The sequence below is a fragment of the Mus caroli genome, unplaced genomic scaffold (genome assembly GCF_978045245.1).
Source record: "Mus caroli unplaced genomic scaffold, Mus_caroli_1 scaffold_19, whole genome shotgun sequence".
Classification (NCBI taxonomy): Eukaryota; Metazoa; Chordata; class Mammalia; order Rodentia; family Muridae; genus Mus; species Mus caroli.
Genome location: NW_028227274.1, coordinates 49,040,270 through 49,061,587, shown reverse-complemented (window position 1 = coordinate 49,061,587; position 21,318 = coordinate 49,040,270). Strand labels below are relative to the sequence as shown.

General features: G+C 38.7%; 1 protein-coding gene across 2 annotated transcripts in view; it reads right to left on the bottom strand.

Moving 5' to 3' along the window:
• Prr16 (proline rich 16) overlaps window positions 1-15,335 on the bottom strand; it is a 205,011-nt gene extending 189,676 nt beyond the window's left edge. Inside the window, exon 1 of one of the 2 annotated variants that reach the window (XM_021150622.3) lies at window positions 14,614-15,335. In XM_021150622.3, the coding sequence (XP_021006281.1) occupies window positions 14,614-14,772 (159 nt within the window). In that variant the 5' untranslated portion in view covers window positions 14,773-15,335. Of the gene's footprint in view, window positions 1-13,838; window positions 14,565-14,613 lie in introns of those variants that run through there. The other variant, XM_085833660.1, reaches the window with a different exon arrangement.
• Window positions 15,336-21,318: the final 5,983 nt, after the last annotated feature.

The following is a 21,318-nucleotide window of genomic DNA, read 5'->3' as shown; positions in this document are numbered from 1 at the left end:
AAGCAGTATCTCTGATAATCATTGAAAAAATTTTATTCTGTTTTTTGCCTTTGGTTTCTTATGGTATTTTGTACACATATATAATGTTGCTTGGTCTTATTCACCCTTTATCTCTCCCTCTTCACTCCAATTCCTGCTGATCCTCATCGTTTCCTTAATGATTACCCTCCCTTTCTACCAGGAGCATGAAATTGTTTCCAGCTACAGAAAATATCATCGCATTTTCCCTCAGCAATTACTAACTGCATGCAAATCTTCAGAGAGACCCTCATGACCATCCTTCCTGCTTCAGGACAGAATGTTGTTAGGATCAATCTTGGAGACCTTGTGTGGTGAACTCAAAGGTACCAAAGCCTTGTCATGCTCAGAAGCCAGACGGAGGGTAGTGGTGTTGAGTACTCTTTTCTTATGTTTTAACTTTATCTAATAATAAGAAACTGAAATTCAGTAAATATTAGTAAATATTAAAATGGCTTAAAAACTATACGTCACGTTGCTTCTGTGATATTGTCAGTTAATTTAGAAAAGAAATGTATACACCAGACTCTAATTTTTAAAAATCAGAAAATAACAAATGAGTTTTATGGCAGAAAATAATCTTTTACATGTGTTAAAATTATTATTAATCCATGTTAAATAAGGATTTATCTTTCATTTTACAACTTTTCTTCTGTAGATTTTACATTTATTTCACAAGAGAGTTTGAAAGGGATTGTATTTACCTGACATTTCATTATATTATACCAAAATTCCATCATTAATGTTTTTCTATCTATATTCAATTCATATAGTAAAACAGGGGTTTTTTTCCGCTTGCATATCTTTTAAATGTGAAAAAATAGCTGATTACTTTCAAGTTGCAAATCAAAACTCCTGACTGAAGGTTTACAAATGGAGGAAAGATGTAGGGATGGAGATCTATTTGTGCCCCTGACAGAAGTACACAGATTCTACACATGGGCGTGGGAGAGCCAGGCCTGTCAGCATCCTCAGAGAAGGGAGATGGTGAATTCTGAGAGGTTAGGACTATAACAACATCATTTAAGGAAAACAAAACAATATTAGGGGAAAACCCTGTTTCCACATAACTGTCTGTACAGAAGTGACAACAGGCTAATTGTGAGTTTCCATATTTTCCAACACTAGAGGGGGTGTGTAAGAGAACAAAACAGGAAACTGAATACAGAGCTTCTGCAGTCCCTCGGTCTTTCACGTATTAGGTCTCACTCAGTTGTTCATGCTTGATTCTCAAACAGAGTACTAAAATTTTATTCAAACAGGATCCATTGTCAACTTTTAAATGTCTTTTCCATTTTACTTAAAATTTGCAAAAGTTAATGAAAAGAAGATGAACAGTATTCAAGCAGGAATAAAGGCCAATGTTGTTTTGTAGAAAGTAAATATATTCTCTCTCTCTCCATTTCAATTTACATTTTATACTTGAAAAAATAGAATTTTAATTGAGTGATTTAATTGATCATGCTATTGTTTCAAATATCTTAATGTGACATTCCTGAATTAAAAAGCAAATGAGACTTCTCAATTGTATTCCCTACCAAATTCATGGCTTAGGCAGGATTTGTTGAGAATTTCAATAGTGAAGGGGCACTTTAAGAACCACTGGACTAAAGATGAGAACAGTGGAGATTTGATAAGGTTTTGTTTGCTTTGTCTTGTGTAATTTAGAGTTCTGGCCTATAAAGCATCATTCAGCTTGACAGCATTCACCAGGAAGACCTTTGGCCATTTCAAGGAGAGAATGTTCTTCTATTGTGAAATCAAAGAAGGGAAAACAGAAACTCATTCAAACGATGTTCATAAATGGATAAGAGTACAAAGAATTCATACAGACTGTATCTATAGGTAGTGAGTATGTGCATTCTCAGAATGTATGGCAAAGTAGTGGAAAATCAATGATTATTTCTTTGAACTGGAAGAGGTCCGGTTTAGGAGAATACATTTTGAGTCAGAAAAAGATACAATTCTTTATTTGTATTTGTATATGGTTCAGTTCAAGGGATTATAATTACAACATTTCTCTCTCCCCTCTCCTTCCTCCAAAATTAACCATGTATCTCTCAGTGATCTTCTTCAAATTCATGGCCTCTTTTACATTAATTGAGTGTGTGTGTGTGTGTGTGTGTGTGTGTGTGTGTGTGTGTGTGTGGTAAGAAGAGGGCATTATAGCATTATATTCCCTTGTGGCTGGAGTTACAGGTAGTTGTAAGCAGGCTGACAACATTGCCCAGAAGTGAATGCAGAAACCACTGAGCCATCTCTCAGGCCTGGGTAGCGCGCGCGCGCGCGCGCGCACACACACACACACACACACACACACACGCACATCCCTAAGTATAATCTATTCAACCTGTAAAATGTTACTTGTACGTGTGTTTTCAGGGCTGACATTTGGGATGGGAAAACCAGTAGGTGTGCTCTTTCCTTGGAAAGACAGTTCTCCTGCTGAGCATTCCCTCCTTGCCTATAGGTCTTTGTGTAGGTTCAAGGTCTCACAGGGTTTTCCCTGTCCACTTTGGCATGTCTGCTTGTTAGACACATGTCTGGGCAGTCACGTTGGTAAGACTATATGAGTGGAAGATACTACGTTACAAGTGGCCACAATCTCACAGAAAACTCCTTAGTTTCTACAGTCTCTCTGTCTCTCTGTCTCTCTCTGTCTCTCTGTCTCTCTGTCTCTCTGTCTCTCTGTCTCTCTCTCTCTCTCTCTCTCTCTCTCTCTCTTCCCTCTTGATAAGCATCTACTGCAACTCGGCTGTTACTCAAAGAACTTGAGAAAATAAAGAGACAATACATATGTCACTAACCTCTAAGAGCTAGCATGAGAGAGACAAGAAACAGACAACAAAAACAAACTGTGCAAATATGTTGTGCAAACTATATAAAATTCACGAATATCAACAGAAGGAGGAGCTAGGGGAAGGGCTCAGTTAGTAAATTTCTTGAAGCTCAAGCATGGGGTTCTCAATTCGATCCTCAAAATCCAAGTAAAACAGCTGGCACAGTAGCGTGTGACTATATTCCCAGGTCTGGGAAGGAAACGACAGTAGGGTCTCCCTGGGGCTCTCTGGCTAGCTAGTCTATCTGTGGTGACATATGCTTTAGGATAGAAAATGATTGAGGAACTATTTAACCTCTGGCCTGCACAGGAATATATGACAATACATTCACTACGTGTAACTACATATGGAGGTGCCAAAAATGGCCTCAATTAGAGAGCAGTTGAAGTCAACTTGATTGTGCCTATCACTTCACTCCTATAGCAAAGATGTAAAAGATAAAATAGCAAGATTATTGCTGTTTAAGCAAAGACAACCAGTTAGCAATTAGTAAAGATGAAGTCCAGAGAAGTTGCAGGGAGTAACAGCCAATGGGAATGAGAATGTACGGGAGGAGGGGAGCAGGGACCGTGTTAGCACTGTAACAACCCAAGTGAGACAGGATGTTGGCTGGGTGCAAGCAGCAGACAAGTGAAGACCTAGTCAAATGTTGTTGAACATATATATTCAATCAGCCTTTCACATGACTTGGAGAGAATTGATAATTGCCCCCAAAATATAATTGAGAGACATCTCCAAGTGGCATGAGAAAGGTGACAGAGAACAATGTGTACTAGGAGGAAGAAGATTAAAAAGTAAAATCCAGATTCGAGAAAGTAATTACTAGTTAGGCAAATTTAAGAATAAGGGACCTATTAATGGAATTTATTCACTGATTTAGTAAAAAAAAAAGAAAAAAAGAAAAAATGGGAAAATTACAAACAAAGTATAGCAATTTGAGTTTAAACATCTCCAAGGAGGAATACATGTAGGTGACAGGGGTAAGGGTTATCAATAGGTTGAGAAAACACAGCACCTTCAAACACATGGGGAAAAAAATTGTCATAGACTTCCGGTGTTACTAATATATAACACTAACACCTAATATATTACAGAATCCTGGCACTGAAAACTCACTGTTAGATTAAATAACCAGGCCATTGGCAATCTGGGCAGAGACAGCTTTGCTATAGTGATGAGAAGAGACCTTGTTGTAACGGATTTAAGAAAAGGTAAGAAGATATACGTGTTAACAGGACTGTCCAGTCACTCAAGTTTATTTCAAAGGCAAGTTAAGCAATGGTATGTCAATATTCAGGAAACTATGTCAAAAATAGTTGTATTGCGTTTTATTTCATTTACATTTGGAGATAAATCCTCTCGAAAACAATTTAAAAATTACAAGGGTATTGAGAGAAAGGGAAAGTTGAATGATTTCCTTGAGTAAATTAGCAAGAATAATCTAACCCTCCAGTGAATGATGGGCTTTAAGCTCTTAATAGGTTTACTAGATTTTCTTAAAATTGGCTCTTCAAATTCTCCATCAAATACGAGTGATACTTTTTGGACATACATTAGAACAGGAGTCGTGGGTGATCCATGCCCATTATATCCCAATTATATTAGGATGCAGAGACAAGAACATGAAGTTTGAGGACAGTCTGAGCTGCTTAGTAAATGTCTCAACTCCACCCTTATGAAAAAAAATGTATTGAAAATGAGAAAATGCTTGCTCAGTTTGTTGATGGATTTTATCTGCTTATGCTGGTAGCATGGGGTTAATGTTGTCTATAGCCAGTTTATACAGTTCTGGCAGTGACATGCTTTCCCCCCTAAAAGTAATATCCATTCCATTGCATGCTACTCAATCCATGATCCAGCAAACTCTGGTTTCTAATAATTCTTGAGGAATTATTATGCTCAGAAAAATTCTATTTTCAGTAATTTTGTCAATATTGTTCATATCTTATACAAAGAAACTCACCTGAAAAGCTCATTCTAATGTGTGTGAACATTAATAATTTGACAGAGAGTAAAAGGAACAATAATAGCTGATGGCTGTAATGTAATCATTCTTTGACAGCAGAAATTCCCATTGGGAGAGTTGTTTCATAAAACTATGTTAAAGTCTTTGTAACCAGTTAAAATTTTACAATATGCCAATATGATTAACTACCATAAAATAACAAATAACTTTGTATGATGATAAGTTTCAAAGACTTACCCTCACACATAAAATTATGATGTAATGCAAGGGTTACTGTAGATATCATTCAAAGACCTTTTTAAAGAAATAACTCAGAATTTAATATAAAAAGAATAATGGGTTTGTCTTGTATTTTTGGTCATTTTTTATACACTTTTTATACTTCTCTAACCATTGACCCAGAACTGAAGCTTTTCCTCCCACAAGTAAAGTTCTTTGAGGGTAGGTCCTTAAGTTTATCCATGCATGCATCTTTCAAGATTTACAGAACAACAACTTACATATATCAGAAATTCAATACCTGTTTCATAATTTACCAATATACATTGCAAAAAAAAAAAGAATAAAACTAAGAACAACAAAGAACGATGCCATCCTGGCACAAGTTTTAACTACATGCTTAAAACTGAGCTCTGGAAATATTTTATCTCATAGTAAAATGCTATGCTGTGTCACTCGTCATAAGAAACAACAAAATGAATGAGCCACCAGTCACATGTGATTTTGATAATTTCAGAGACCAGTGGACTTAGAGACATGCACACTTAGGAACTTCAAAAATAAATGAATTCCTCATAAACTACTCATGTACTCCCTAGAATAAAGCCATCTGCTCTAGTTTCCATTTCAATTGCTCTGATAAAACATGTTCCAAAACCAACTTCGGGACAAAAGGGTCCATTTTTATTTCATCCTACAAATCAGGAGTCATAAACTATCACTGAAGGAAGACAGGGCAGGAATGGAAGGCAGGAACCAAGAAGCAGGAACTGAAGTAGAGACCCTAAAAGAATGTTGCTTTCTGGCTTGCTGACAGGCTCACATTCAGCTCCCTGTTTATACAGTTCAGGACCAATTGCCCTGGGTGGCACCACCCACAGTGAGATGGACTTTTCTCTATCCATTGGAAATAACAAAACAAAACAAAACAAAACAAAACAAAACAAAACAAAACAAAACAAAACAAAAAACTTCCACAGAGAAGGCCACAGGCACCTTCTCATCCTAGGGGCCTTTGTCCCAAATGCCTCTAGTTTGTATCAAGTTGACAAAAACTAACAGTGTACCATCTTATTTCAGGCACTAGTATGCTGATTTTTTTCCATTTTCATAAATATAGACTGTTAGTCTTTAAACTTTAAAGACAGAGCTCAAACTACAGACTGAAAACATTTGGGTTCAGCCAGTGGCTGGTTTTGTTTTTTTGTTTTTTGGGGTTTTTGTTTGTTTGTTTGTTTGTTTTTAATCACTTTACTTGCTTTCTCCTCATTCATAGAAAGTTCTCAGAACATGAGTAGACACTTAACAATAGCCTGAGTTTGGTTCCAGGAAAAAATATCCCCTATTTTAAACATTTGTTTAGAGTGTGGTATGTAGCGATGACTAAGAACCACTGACATTGAAAGAAAATTGACTTGGTCAGTGCTACTGAACTTGGCATTTTTCTGTCATATATATGGTAGTTTGAAAGCTTGTGATAAGATTTCAGTGTTGTGAAAAAGGAAAGCTGCACATCAGTATACTGTTAACCTTTGTCACAGTGCTAGAGGAAGCCAAACCTGTTAGGAATCATTAAATTTTCTTCTTGCAGATAAGCATACGTTATCCACAGTGAAAAATCTACTTATGCTGTGATGAATATCATGATAACAGTGCAATTGAAAATACACATATAATCTGAGTCATTCCAATTATCCTACACATAAAAAAAAAATGTCCTTAAGCAGTTCCTGAGTAGCCTTTGCACAGTTCGGGAAGAGTGACAAGGATCATAAGTAAATGTCCTATGCTTACATTATTCCTATATTTTTACCTGAAAGTGAGATCTTGGAGTTTAATTACTTTGAGACCTCCTATCTTTCCATCTTCAGACAATAAATGCATAAATACACAGCCTAACGCATGCAATATAAGGCAACATTTGTCTTCAGTTGGCAGGCCACCTCGTGAGTGTATTCTGATTTGGGCATGAATCAGATAAGGTTTTATCTTTTCAGTTCAGTAAATATTAGATTCTGGCTCTTGTTTAGCGATGATATCACTGACTTTAGCCTTCTAGATCGTACAGGAAATACTCATTTAGAGTAGTTTTTTCCCAATGACCTTTCAATATAATAAAATGTGTTTCCTCATATCACACCAGAAATGAGACAACCAGGATTTCAAAGTCAGGCTATTTCTTGATTTTTCTGTTTTTAACATGCTAGAAAGTGAATGGCTCACATCTATGGACACAAAAACACACAAGTTATCATGAATCAACAACACTACACACACTAAAATCAATCAACAACAATATACACGTTATCATGAATCAACAATAATACACCTGTTATCGTCAATCAACTCAATACTCTTTTTTGCCTGATTAGGAATTCAACAAATTCTCTTACTCATCAAACACAGCATAAAGCAAAAACAACTGTCAGATCCCAGCCATCAAGATAGACTCTTGCTTCAAATGCAATACAATAACAAAATGAGTGTTTCCCAAATAGTTTTTTTCTTCATTGGAAAGACCCAGAAAGGTTGGAGCTGTGGATTAGTGATAATGTGCTTGCCTAGCATGTACATGTTCTTGGTAGAATACCCAGTACTCAAACACACACACACACAGACACACACACACACTTGTAAATATAGCATGAGACTCTGAAATCATCCTTCTTGGCTTTTACTTTTATGTTCTGAGCCATGATATTGAAAATTTGCATAATATTCACAACATTCACAATTTACTGAAGCAATTACTTATTTAAAAATTAAAACAACAGGATCTAATTTATTCAATATTAATGCTGCCTCAATCCAGGTACGTAAATCTAAGTGTGCCTTCCAAAAATGGGGTGTGAGATAATAAAAGACTGTTACCAGTAAAATATTAATCCACACAGAAAGGCTTAAATACTTTCTTTAGTGTCTCTCTGAATCTGAAAAGGCACGTGGGTGTGTATTCTGATTTGGGCATTAATTAGATAAGATTTTATCTTTTTTATTTTGGTAAATATTAGATTCTGGCTCTTGTTTAGAGATGATATCACCAATTTTAGCCTTAAAAATATCACGCGCGCGCACACACACACACACACACACACACACACACACACGGTGGCAGAAAAAAAAAACCTTCGATATAAATTGAAGAATTAAAACCTCCATTATTCAGTTAAGAAAATACAAAGTCAAAATAAGTAGAAAGAACATAATAGAGCAGAGTAGAAAGCTGTCTACTCTCCAACACAAACATGGTATTTAAGCTTCACCTCTGCACAAATGTCTATGAGCAAGGAACTTAACACGAATCATCTTAGTTTTCTTAACTGTAAAAATGAGAAATAAAGTTACAAGAATTAGATAGGTTAGTATTCTTCAAAGTATTTAGAAGACAAGCTGGTAGAATGTAACACTTTTCTTTAGCCTTGCTTATTGCCAAAGCTGCTGCTCTTAATGATACTTAATAACTACAAAAGTTAGAAATAATTTGTGTATGTAATATTATCTATCACTGTCACTTACCATATAGTAGTTATACACTGGAGATTTTAAAGAAGACAATAGAATTATATATAATTCATATTTCTCTTACTGCATCCTTATCAAAATATCCATACCAGAAGACTAAATAAATATAAAAGTGTTCAGTACTATCTATTATCTACTTCTGAGTACTATGCTTCATCTTCTCATTTGAGGCATCTTCTTAGATGTCGTACAAGACAACATAAATTCTGAAATAAGAAACGGATGCTCTTTAAAATAATCGTAGCCTTTGTTGTGCATTAATTTTACATTTGCAGCTTTGTATCTTGATATCATTTATCAGCCTTTAAATGAGAATGTACTCATAAGTCAGTTTCTATTTTTATCACCTACTTTTCAAAAATTGCCTGTGAACTGTTTTATGAACTAGCTCTATAAGAAGACCCTGTCATCTCTTTTATGGGTGGGGTGGAGTATGTGTAGCTCAGATTTTTATTCCTTTCTCTTCTCCTAATACCTAGACCTAAATATTTGAAATCCTCAGAACAGCGGTGTAGAAAAACACAATCCAGGTAGCAATGAAACCTATTACATCAATTCTTTTATCTTTCACTTTACTGTTGCCTGAAGCACACTAGTACTTTAAGGCTGCTTCCATTTCTTACCAGATGATCCTCTGTGTTTTGAATGATCTAATTCATTAAAAGAGAGGGAGAGAGATGGTAAGGGCTTGTTATTAGCTATCTGTATAATCACAGAATCATTTTTTCAATAGTATACTAAGGCACCATATTTAAGAAGAAAAAATGGGTAATTAGTGTATTTTAACATTTAGTAAGTGCATCTCAGTATTGGTAAGGTAAACTGTAGTGTAGAAAGGATACAGTGATTCCTATTATTTAGTACACTGTTGGCTTCCATTCAGACATAATTTTAGAACTCAGAAAGTACTGCAGAGATCATATCCCTATAATTTGTTCTAATAATGCCTTTTATACGCATGGACTCATTAACTAAAAATACTGTAGGATTTCCCAGAGCAATAAAATACAGAACTTCAAGAGGATAAGTCAATAAGAAAGACCATTAAGTGGCTCACAAGATGGCCTCGTGGTTAAAGGCACTGACTGCTCTCCCAACAGACTTGGATTCAATTCTCAGCATCAACATCTTAGCTCACAATCATCTGAAAGTCCAAGTTCAAGGGATTCTGTGTCCTCTGCTGGCCTCCAAGGTTCACAAATAGACACATAACCAAATCACATTAAACATAAATCAATAACATAATACTTTTTTTTACAAGAAAGAACGTTCCAATGCAGGATTATCTGACCATTATTAATTCTGTTTTTAATCAATGTCAGATGGATTTTCCAAGTTTTCTAAGTGTCATTTACGTTGTACTCTTCTTTTCTATAAGTTTTATTTACCTTGCACTCTTCTTTTCTATAAGTTTTATATATGTTGTACTCTTCTTTTATATGGAATATAAGAAAAATGATGGGTGTTTTCCATTCACCTGCCTAGTTGTGAAATCCAATCATGAAATAATTCTAGCTCACTAAGAACAGGACCGTTTCTATTTTGCCTCCATGACACCTACTCACAAGCACACATCTGATATAAACATAAATGTTACCTATAGCAGGTTAAAGTTTGTTTTATTCATATAATAGTACTGTGACAAAATTTAAAGCAATGAGATGTTACAAGAAAAGTTCAAGGCTGTAAACAGTCTGAACAAAGAGATAATTCAGCAAAACAAGCCACGATTGATTATGTGAGATTCCTGCAAATAAACATTTAATGCAAATTTTTCACATTTTCCATCTTTTAAAATAACACTCAGACAATTACCAGCATTTTGAATTATTTGAGAAATGTTTTTAAAAGTAGATTTATTTCTTTACTTCTTAGTGAAAATTTGACCACTAACATCTGCTATACCAATGTGCTTAATTTTATTCTTTAAACTCTAGAATCTCAACCAACACTTTTTTTTCAATTAGTAGAATTGAAAAACAGGTATCAAGCATGTATCCCAATGATGCATTTTGTTAATGCCATTTCCTAACTACCTCTTCAACTCGTATACCTATTTCAAAGGGAGAGTCCTATGTTGAGTCCTCTTCATGGAGGTCTCAAATATTTACTTACAACACATAAATGTGTGACATCTTGTACACCAATCCATTTATATCCACCATGAAATCTGGATAAATTTTAAGTTTTTTAAAGTTCTTATCTTAATGCCTTTCTCCATGGCACTTTCTTCACTCACAGGATGCCATACTCCTGAGTGCAAAACCAGTACAGATTTATAAATGGACATGTATGAATTGGTACTACAACTTCAATTTTTTTCTTTACATCAACAGAGTAACCAGTGAAAGCCATGATGACTTTGATATTACTGATGTTTAATGGTAGATTAAACACATCCTAAGTAAAAATTTGAGCTTGAACAAGTTATTCATTTTAGTAACAGTCAAATTTGTCACATGGTAAGTGGAGAAAGGACACATGTAGAGTGCCATATTTTAGGTTATTTTTTTTAATCATAGCACAGAAAGCTAAACGATTAATAATATTTATTAAAGTCTTACGTTGTGCTGAGGTTTTACTCAATTGTGAGATCAAATGAACTGCATTTGGGTGTTCTAGAAATCCCACCTCTCTCTTAATAAGAGTCAATCCTATTATAATGGATTAAATAACCATTATTAGACAATGAATCAGAAAAAGATACAAGGACTCCTTTTACTGAACACACTAGAATTTTCTTACTCATTTTAAGTGTTTCAAACAGCTAGTACAGGGATCAGATTTACCCTGCCTCTCTGAATTAAAAAAGCTACTATTAAAACAATCATGAATCAAAAAGAGAGAAAAGGACGGACTAAATGGGAGAGATGGGAGGAAGGAGAGGGATGGAGAAATGATGTAAGTACACCTTACTTTCAAAAATAGTAATCAACCAAAAGTAAGTCTTTTTTGTTTGTTTGTTTGTTTTTTGAGACAGGGTTTCTCTATGTAGCCCTGGCTGTCCTGGAACTCACTCTGTAGACCGGGCTGGCCTTGAACTCAGAAATCTGCCTGCCTCTGCCTCCCTAGTGCTGGGATTAAAGGCGTGTGCCACGACTGCCCAGCCAAAAAGTAAGTCTTACTGGTGAGATTTGTACAAAATTAAAAGGCAGAATATTTAAATTTTAAGTTGTAATTAAAATAAAAGCCAAAAGAAGTAAACAAATACAATGTAGTGATTAACAACTCTGGGTCAAAATTATTCCAAGCTAATAAATGTGCACTATTAATTTATATAGGTATATTATAGTTTTAAAGCTTAGTATTATCAATAAATGAATTTGAATTTTGAGTGTAATAATTTATATAAAGTGTAAATTTTGCACATTGTTATAAACTGTCAAAATATTAAATGTCACCGTTCATATATTAATTGCAACATTTATACGTACAAGTCTAGGGTAGAGGAATGAACATGCTTTGTATAGTTTACAAAAGTTATCAGTTCTATCTCTCACTTCATGAAAGACATGCTTAGTCGGGTATACTCTATTGTTCAGAACAGATCAAGACTGCACAAGTGCAAGATGTCATAGGTTAAACATGCCCTATAAATATTGTCCTGGAAATAACTCCCATTCTTCCTATATAAATAGCCTGTTTTGAGACTTAGTTTTAGTATATAGGCTCCAAATGCAAGCCTAGGATGATGGTGTCCACAACCAAGTTAGTAACAGTGATATCACATCCTAAATACTCATTTATCACTCATAAATTTCAGGTTTGGGCTGAGTTTTTACCCAAAAAGCCTTGGTAGTGAATGAACTCTTGCAAGGCATCAAAAGATGTTATCACTACCTCTATCTGTCAGGACTTTCCATCTCTTCTGCTGCATTTCTATTCATTTAAGAAGTATCTGGGGTTTTTTTTCCAAAAAGATATATTTTTTTTTAAAAATGAGTACACTGAAAGACCATCAGACTCCTCTATTCACATCTCCAATTCCAGCCCAAAACAAGAAAGAGGTTGGACATTTTCCTGTATTTTTTCATGGCCTTAAATTCCAATAATAATAACAATAATAATAATAATAATAATAATAGTAAATAAGAATGTGAGTAGTGACTTCTGGGTTACTCTGTTCAAAAGATTAGGTGTCCTGACACATGGCTATGGCCCACAGAGGCAGAATTTTGCCTGGCTACCTTTCTTAGTCTCATCCTGTAAACAAAACAATCTATACCCTTCGGTGCTAATGGTTTCCTGTATCCACTATTTTAAATGCACACACACACACACACACACACACACACCACACACACACACACACACACACACCACACACACCACACACACACACACCACACACACACACCAGGGGTGTGCCCAGAGGAACTCACCTAAATTGTTCATTTTTAAAATCATAATAATGTTGTAGATGAAAACACAAACTACCAAACATAGAAAGTAAAAAACATTAGAGAAACATCTCTAGCCTTGGATTGCAGTGCATAACCTTTGCATCTGCCAATGAGTTGTGAAACAAGCCTAGGAAAACCCTGAAAACACAAACAAGTTTCCTGACCCATCACTATCCACCACCACTCTCAGGACCTTGGCTGTAATCCTGTTCTGTTTGCAGAGAAACATACAGGAATGGATTCTCACACTGACAAAGGAACTCTGGCAAGCGATTGATCTTGTTAACAAGCTTTGAATTTGATCACAAACTCAGGTTTTTGGACATAGAGGTAATGTCAGAGAGAGTCCTCACATTGGGGCTGGAAATGACAGGAGGATAATCTCCAGAGGCCAGTCATCCAAACAGCCCCAAATCTCCTCCTTCTTGGCTCCGGAAACCACATTACAGTTTCAGATTCAGGCTATGATTGACCATCCCCTTATCTTTCCTAGGAGACCACCACCACCTAAGAAGTTTGCCTTCTTGCAGCTGGAACTGCAGACACCAAGAGCAGCACCAGGAGCCCACTCCGTAGTGAAACAGCGCTCTGGGCATCACCACCAGCTCCCCCAGCCACTGGAGGCAACCAGATTGACAATGCGACCCACCTCCAGCACGCTAGCCTTCACTGGGGCCCTGGGCCACTGAAGCTGCTTAAGTTACACAGCCTCAACCTGACACCTCACCTCTTCCAATCCAGTTCACCAGGGTTGGGAGGGGCGGAGTACAGAGGGGGTCGGATACTGGCGGGGGAGGGGAAGACAATTCCAGTTCTAAAGAACCAGGATGCTAGAGGAGAGACCACAAAACAAACAACACACACACTTACACGTACACTCTCCCTTTGTAAGTACTACTGCTCAGGTTCAATGCCAAGCGATGACAGAATTAAAGGAAGGAAGTGAAGAATGGAGACACTCAGGGTGGCGCGAAGGCCCAGAGTTGCTGGAAACATTTGGAAAAGGGCAGGGAATGCTTCAGGGATTGCGAAAATGAGAAAGTCCCAGACATCTCTGTCTGTCCCCAAAGCTCAATTCTCCTGTCTGCAACCAGAGTCGCCTTCTTTCTGGTGGGGATTGAGAATAGGGGAGGAGAGCCTGAGCTGAGCTTCCCCCTCCCAGTGCCCTCCCTGGCCTGGCCCAGGGCCCAGAAGCCGCCCCCCTTCAGCTCAGCTTCCAGGGGCTGCCAGGCCAGGGACAGACTTGCCAAAGGATTCTAGGGGAGCAGCAGGGCAGGCAAAGAGCATCACACTGGCTCTGGCCAGCCTATGCTCATGTCTTTTCTGGTCGACACACCCCCAGTTAACCCCTTCCCCTGACACCACTGACAGTCCCATGTAGACAGTAGCTTGCCTCCATCCCTCCCAGCAACCTATCGAATTCATCAATTAAAACACTAGTTGATTTCTGTCTGATTAAAAACGAGAGAGAGAAAGTGCTCCAACTCTTCTCACGAGTAGCCCGGGCAAAGAAAGTCGGTCTGCAGGCATCCCTCCATAGTTACCAGGAGTTTGGAAATGCTGTAGTCCCAAGCCAAAAGGGGGACCGGACCCACCCGAGGGGCGCGGGGAGCCCCACTCCCTCCCCCACACCCCCACCTCTCACCTCCTTAAGTTCTTTGGCCACGTCCTTCAGGTCGCCCAGGACTAATTCCAGATCCTCCACTATGATCTTGATCTGCTCCTTCACCTTGGTTTTAGAGGCTGCCGGCGGTCCCTCGGCTGCGGAGGACGAGGAGGGGTTCCCCTTGGACTTGGCTGACATTCTTCGGTGGGGCGAGCAAGCCAGGTCAGGACAGGCGAGAGAGCGGAGGTTGCTGCGCGCCCGGGTCCCTGGCGCTGCTCCGGCCGCTCCCACCCCAGTCCCCCCACATGTCGACTGCTCGGCGGGCAGCCGCGGGTGGCTGCGCGGTGCGCTCGGCCCGGCGGCCGCACTGTGGTGCTGCCATCAACTCCCCGAGACGAGGCGCTCGGCGCTGGGCTGCAGACGGGCGAGCAGCGCGCCTGCGCCTCCTCCCGCCGCCGCCCGCTGCTCGCGCGCACACTCGCGGGTGGAGAGGGGCTGCGCGGCGCCGCCGGGGGCTGTCAGCTGCTCCGCCCTGGGTACATCCTGCTGGGGTCTCTCCCAGACCTCTTCGGAAGCGTCAAGGTGCCCGGGGACAAGTTTGCAAGTTCTCCACCCTTACATCCTCATTCCGAAATGTCCCTATCACCGCAGCCTGCAGCTGCGTGTCTTCTCCCAACCAGCCAGGACTCCTTCAGCTTCATCCGGCCAAGACCTGGCAACATTCTTAAGAAACTACTATCTGATCAGGAGATTGGAGTCCCAGTCTGTAAAGTAACCCTAAATGTTTATCCAGGACCAGGGAATATCCAAGAACCTCCAATCACTCTCCTGGTGACCAAGTTAAATAGACTTCTGCAGCGGGTCAAGATTCAGGGGGTGGGGGGCAGAGCTAGGACATCTCAACACTTGAAATCCTCAAAATATACTACTGTGCTTGGAAAAGGTAGGCTAATACTACAACGCCAATAGAAGATTTATTAATGCCCTGGCACCAGAAATCCCCCTTGAGACTACCTGAGTCATCTTGGTTGCATTCTTATCTATGCAGAGTCTCCCTCCACCCCCTTCCTCTCTTGCGACCCATGCTAGGGAATGTTTTTGATGAGGAACATCTCCAAAGAGAGCGTGATAAGAGTTTGACTCTAACTGCTCTTCTATAAGCACTTTTGTCTTCCAAGTCTTGTGCTTCTAAACAAATAGGAAACAACTTTAAGATTGTTTAGGAAAAGCTACCTAGAAAAGATAATTAATAGGGTGCCTTCAGCTCATCTCAGGAGGTGCCTACATCTCATTAGCTCAAGTTTTAATTTCCTTAGTAGCAAGCTCATGGGCTGCTAGCTACTGGCAGGCCTGCTCTACTCTGCGACTCCCAGGAACACATGCCTTTTAGAGGCTTGCTCCTGCCTTAGCTGGACTCCAGGTTTTGATTCTCTCACTTCAAGCCTGGAGAGCCAAGGGCATGCTTTACACGTGAAACATACCTGACAGCCCCTCTCTTGTCAGTTTCCTGGGCTCCTAATAACCAATCTTCAAGTGGGTGGTCCCTCTGCACAGTTATATATGAATTGTGATTGGAGGAAATAAAGAACACGTTTAAGCATAGACATTACAAAATGGTGTCAAATGGATGGGAAAACATTAAACAAATAAACCAAGAACACAGAAGGAAGGTGGGAAGCAGTTAACAATATCCAAGAAACACAGCAGTAAAATAATAAAAGAACCATGTGACAAACTAGATGGGGGAAGCATTAGATGTCTAACATGCTGGGGTTCCCTAAGGAGAGGGAAAGAGTTGGGGTGTCCCCATTTCTTTCACCACTTTCCATCCTTTATGAAGCTATAGCAGTAAAACTAGTTGCATCTGCTTTTCAGACACCACCCCTGGATATTCCAAATCACCAATGTACTCCTGAGTTCATATCTGAGAAAAAAAAAATAGATGTTAGAGACTGCAGGAGCTAAGGGGAGAAATGAGAAAATGGTGATCACCAAAATTAAAATTTGGAGTCTTGGTCATGAGTGAGGAAGCCTAAGAAGTCAAAGCACAAGGGTCTTGGAGAAGGGTAACAGAGAAGAGGAGAAGTGATCTCCGTACACATTATGAAAACATTTTCTCAAAATAAGGTCAATGTTAGACTACTTGGGATCTCTTTCTCAAAAGATTGAACAAAATCAATTCCACTCCATCCACCATCCCAATATCCATTGCTGTTGTTATTAGACCAGGCTGTTTTAGCTCAAAATCAAATCCTGGTCACTTGGAAACACATGCTTGGACTCCCCATTGCATCCTTTCTCAAATCATGACCCTATCTTTCTTTATCTATAATATCCAGTAACTAAAACTGAAAAGTCACAACTGTCTCCCAAGCCCAAGTTTAACTATAATAGACTCCCTCAGAAATCAGGCTCCATGATGTTTGGAGAGCAAAAAGCGCACACACCTAGTAAGATTTCTGATTAAAATGTCTATAAATGTGCTTAGAAGCTAGTGCTAGCTGTGTGTGAGAGCATTATCCCAGACCACATTATAAACTTAGAGAGGGCAACAGCTTGTGAAACAGAGAGGAGTTACCCTCAGTTGGTGAAGTGATTTTGTGCCCAGAATTTTATACACATATTTCTCATTTATGTAGAGAGTTCTCATTTGTGTGCTTTGCTTTGTAGCAGAAAGAGCTGGGTAAGTATGAGAGATCACTTAGTGGTTGTTTCTAAAGTTACATCCCTGTGGTATGGGTTTGTGGTCCTAACCCATTACATCTAATTTCTTTTTTTTTAATTGGGTATTTATTTCAATTACATTTCCAATGATATCCCAAAAGTCCCCCACATGCTCCTCCACCCACTCCCACTTCTTGGCCCTGGCGTTCCCCTGTACTGAGGCATATGAAGTTTGCATGACCAATGGGCCTCTCTTTCCACTGATGGCCGACTAGGCCATCTTTTGATACATATGCAGCTAGAGTCAAGAGCTCCGGGTACTGGGTAGTTAATATTGTTGTTCCACCTATAGGATTGCAGATCCCTTTAGCTCCTTGGTTACTTTCTCTAGCTCCTCCATTGGGGGCCCTGTGGTCCATCCAATAGCTGACTGTGAGCATCCACTTCTGTGTTTGCCAGGCCCCGGCATAGTCTCACAAGAGACAGCCATATCTGGGTCCTTTCAGCAAAATCTTGCTAGTGTATGCAATGGTGTCAGCATTTGGAAGCTGATTATGGGATGGATCCCCGGATATGGCAGTCTCTAGATGGTCCATCTAATTTCTAAAGATTAGCCTTTGGGAGAAACTCCTGCACCAACTCAACTTTTAACAATAAACAAAAAATGGCACCCATATATCAATTAAGAAGGCCTGAAGCATAAAGAAAAGTTTTATCTTCATCAAAATACTTCTCCCTGGGAGATGGGAGGAGGAAGTTTAGAGGAGGTAGAAGTTAAGAGAGGAGATTGTTGGTGATACATGCATGAACACATTGATTATCAGATGTAGTGTGTATTTCCAGGCCCTGATTATCACAGACAACTATGCATAATAACTTGCTAAAGACACAGGTTGATGAATATAATCTACAGGACACCTAACTTAGTAGGTCTGCAAGTGGATCTGGGAATTTCATTTAAACAGACTTGTAGGCTTGTGGGTGGTCACACTTTGCAACACATTGTTGGAAAGATTAAAACTTAGGCTTCTTTTAGCTGCACTAACCCTTGTAGATCAGCTATAATTATTATTTATCTATTTATTTTATAGATGATTAAACTAAAACTTTAGGGGTGTGTTAAAGGGCATCTTCAATCTCCACATAACAAACAAAACAAACTGAAAGTTACATCTCTTTTGTGTAGCCCTAGTTGTCACAGAACTCATTATGTAGATCAGTCTGACCTCAGACTCACACAGATACACCTCCCATCTTCCAGGGTTAAAGATATATGCCACCACACACAATAATGCCTCTGTTTTATGTATCAGCTGCTTAGGAATAATCATTAAGTAATACTATACTATATTGGTTTAAAAGTGTTTCTTGCGTGGTGGCGCACGCCTTTAATCCCAGCACTCGGGAGGCAGAGGCAGGCGGATTTCTGAGTTCGAGGCCAGCCTGGTCTACAAAGTGAGTGCCAGGACAGCCAGGGCTACACAGAGAAACCCTGTCTCGAAAAACCAAAAAAAAAAAAAAAAAAAAAAAAAAGTGTTTCTTAAATTATACTCACTAAGCAGAACTATTGAAAAATATCCTCTCTACAAATACTTGAGAATTAAATGGTTAAATGAGGGTGGTTTTGTATATATCTTTAAATTAATTCAACTGAACAAAAATTTTAAGTGGTTATTCTGGACAAGAATCTAGTCTGAGAAGAAGACATTCACTACATTTGGATAAGAAATTGCCCCCATAGAAACAAATAGATAATTTCACATATGAGTCTAATATAAAGGAGAGATGTCTCCAGCTGTCTCTCTCTCCTCACTTTTTTAACTGTGTTCAAGTCATTTCCTGGAATTTCTGTTAGGGTCTGAGTATTTGTGCCCTCCACCCCTGCTCATGAGTTGAAACCTTAACCAACCGGGAGATAGTAGTAGAACGTAGGGCCTTTGAGTGATGATCAGGCCATTAAAGAGTAATCTTCACAAATGGCATTAGAACATTTGTAAGGGTGCCCCCCCCCATAGAACTGCATCTCCACCATCGTAATTTGCAGCTACCTTGAGAAGGCTCCGTTTCTATAAAAGTAGCCCTTCACTAGAGACCACATTCTCCATAAACTTGATTTTGATCTTCCAGCCCTCATTATTGTAAAAACAGTTTTTGTTTATATAACCGTGGTTGGTTATAGAAAAATAATTCTAAAATAATGCCTTGTGTTTGTTAGTAGGGCAATAACTTACTTATATAACAGGAAATTGAACTTTTGCTCAGCTAAAAACTTACTTGTGAAGAAGAGAAGAGAAGAGAAGAGAAGAGAAGAGAAGAGAAGAGAAGAGAAGAGAAGAGAAGAGAAGAGAAGAGAAGAGAAGAGAAGAGAAGAGAAGAGAAGAGAAGAGAAGAGAAGAGAAGAGAAGAGAAGAAGAGAAATTTCTTTAGGAAGGATTATAGCCAGTAATCTTAGGACTACTTAAATTATTTTTCCTCAATCTCTTATAAAGTTTCTCCATAAAACTGAACCTTGGTCACTGAAAATTACAAACTTTTATCTTCAGCACCTTGCATCTATAAACAGAAGAGATCATTACAGCAAGTTCTGGGAGCAGAGGCTTCAATTGGCCACAGGGATCAGGATATGTTTGCAGTTAAAAGCTATTAAAGCTGAGCTTTTCTTACCAGGTCACATATTTGTATGACATGATTCTCCAGTAGGTGGCAGTAAAAGGAGTTTTGTTTTCTCCCCATCAAGATCTATATATAATAATTTCTGATAGATGGAAGTAACGGGTTTCTACAAAGCAATGCTGTTTTCAAATTTCACTGAGAGAAATAGACCACATGAATCAGTGGTCATCCTATTTGGATCAGAAGCAATGATAAAGCTGTATAATGATTCATTATGCAGTTGCTTACCCATGCAGCTAATTACTCCTCTAAAGCAGACGCATATCACTGGAAAACAAACTCAGTATGTATTCGCCAGATATCCCGTAGGGAGAATCATCTATTTTAATCTCACAGTTGTGGACTGGCATTTTAAAGATGTGTGTGTGTGTGTGCATGTGTGTGTGTGTATATATGTGTATGTGTGTGTATGTGTGTTAGTTTTGCCAAACTAACATCATTCAGTTTTGACATTTTATTTGCTCATGCTTCCAAATACCACATCTGTTTAATCTCAGTGTTGGGTCCCAGATATCAAATCCTTACCACATGCACAACCCTTGTTTAGTTATTTCCTCCCTTTTGCTCAAATTTTCAGCAATTTCTAATCATCCCCAAACCATAAGAAATATACATGACTTGTTAGTTCTCATTACATTACCTTTCAACACCAAACTTCTTGAATACACTATGTCCGAGCCTGAGACTTGAAGTGAGGACTCTTATCAAGGAACCTGTGTTGTATTTCTAAGGTATAACTTGTCTGTCTCTACAGCAAACCAAGTTGTTGACACTTTCATCTTAATTATTCTGGTCTCTAAATCTGTGAGAACAGATAACAGGTTTATAGTGGTTAAGGCCACCTACTCTGTGGGGGGAAAATGTATTTTTAATTGTATGTTAACTGAAACTCTTTAAACCAGATGTGACTTATTCCAGAGGAATTTTAGAATTACATGAAAATGCTCACATTTCTCCCAGTCAGAGGTAAGGTTTTAAGGCCAGCTATTGGCCAGGATGGACGAGAATGAAGATAAACTGAGTTTGTAATTTATGGTGAGTATTGTTTGGGTTTTGAGGGTCTGTGTAAAGGTGAGAGAGAAGCTTGCCTGATCAAGGTTGTGGCTAACAATGGACAAAAAAAAAAAAAAAGAATCCATGGGAGTAAACCAGACAGGTGTAGTGCTGCTATATTGGAACAGCCACAGATTTGGGGGGTGGAGGTGGGGATAAGAAGATACGTGTTCAAATATATCCAATTTAAGTCTTTGTTATCTGCAAGTGTATACTAAATATCACCAATAGTCAGATTGGGATGTAGATCAAACAAAAACCTTAAACAGAACACAAATTGCACGGTATGAAGTCCAGCGAAAATGAGCTGTGTTCTTTGTAGGTCTTCAAACGTGTGTATGAACGATAAACTAT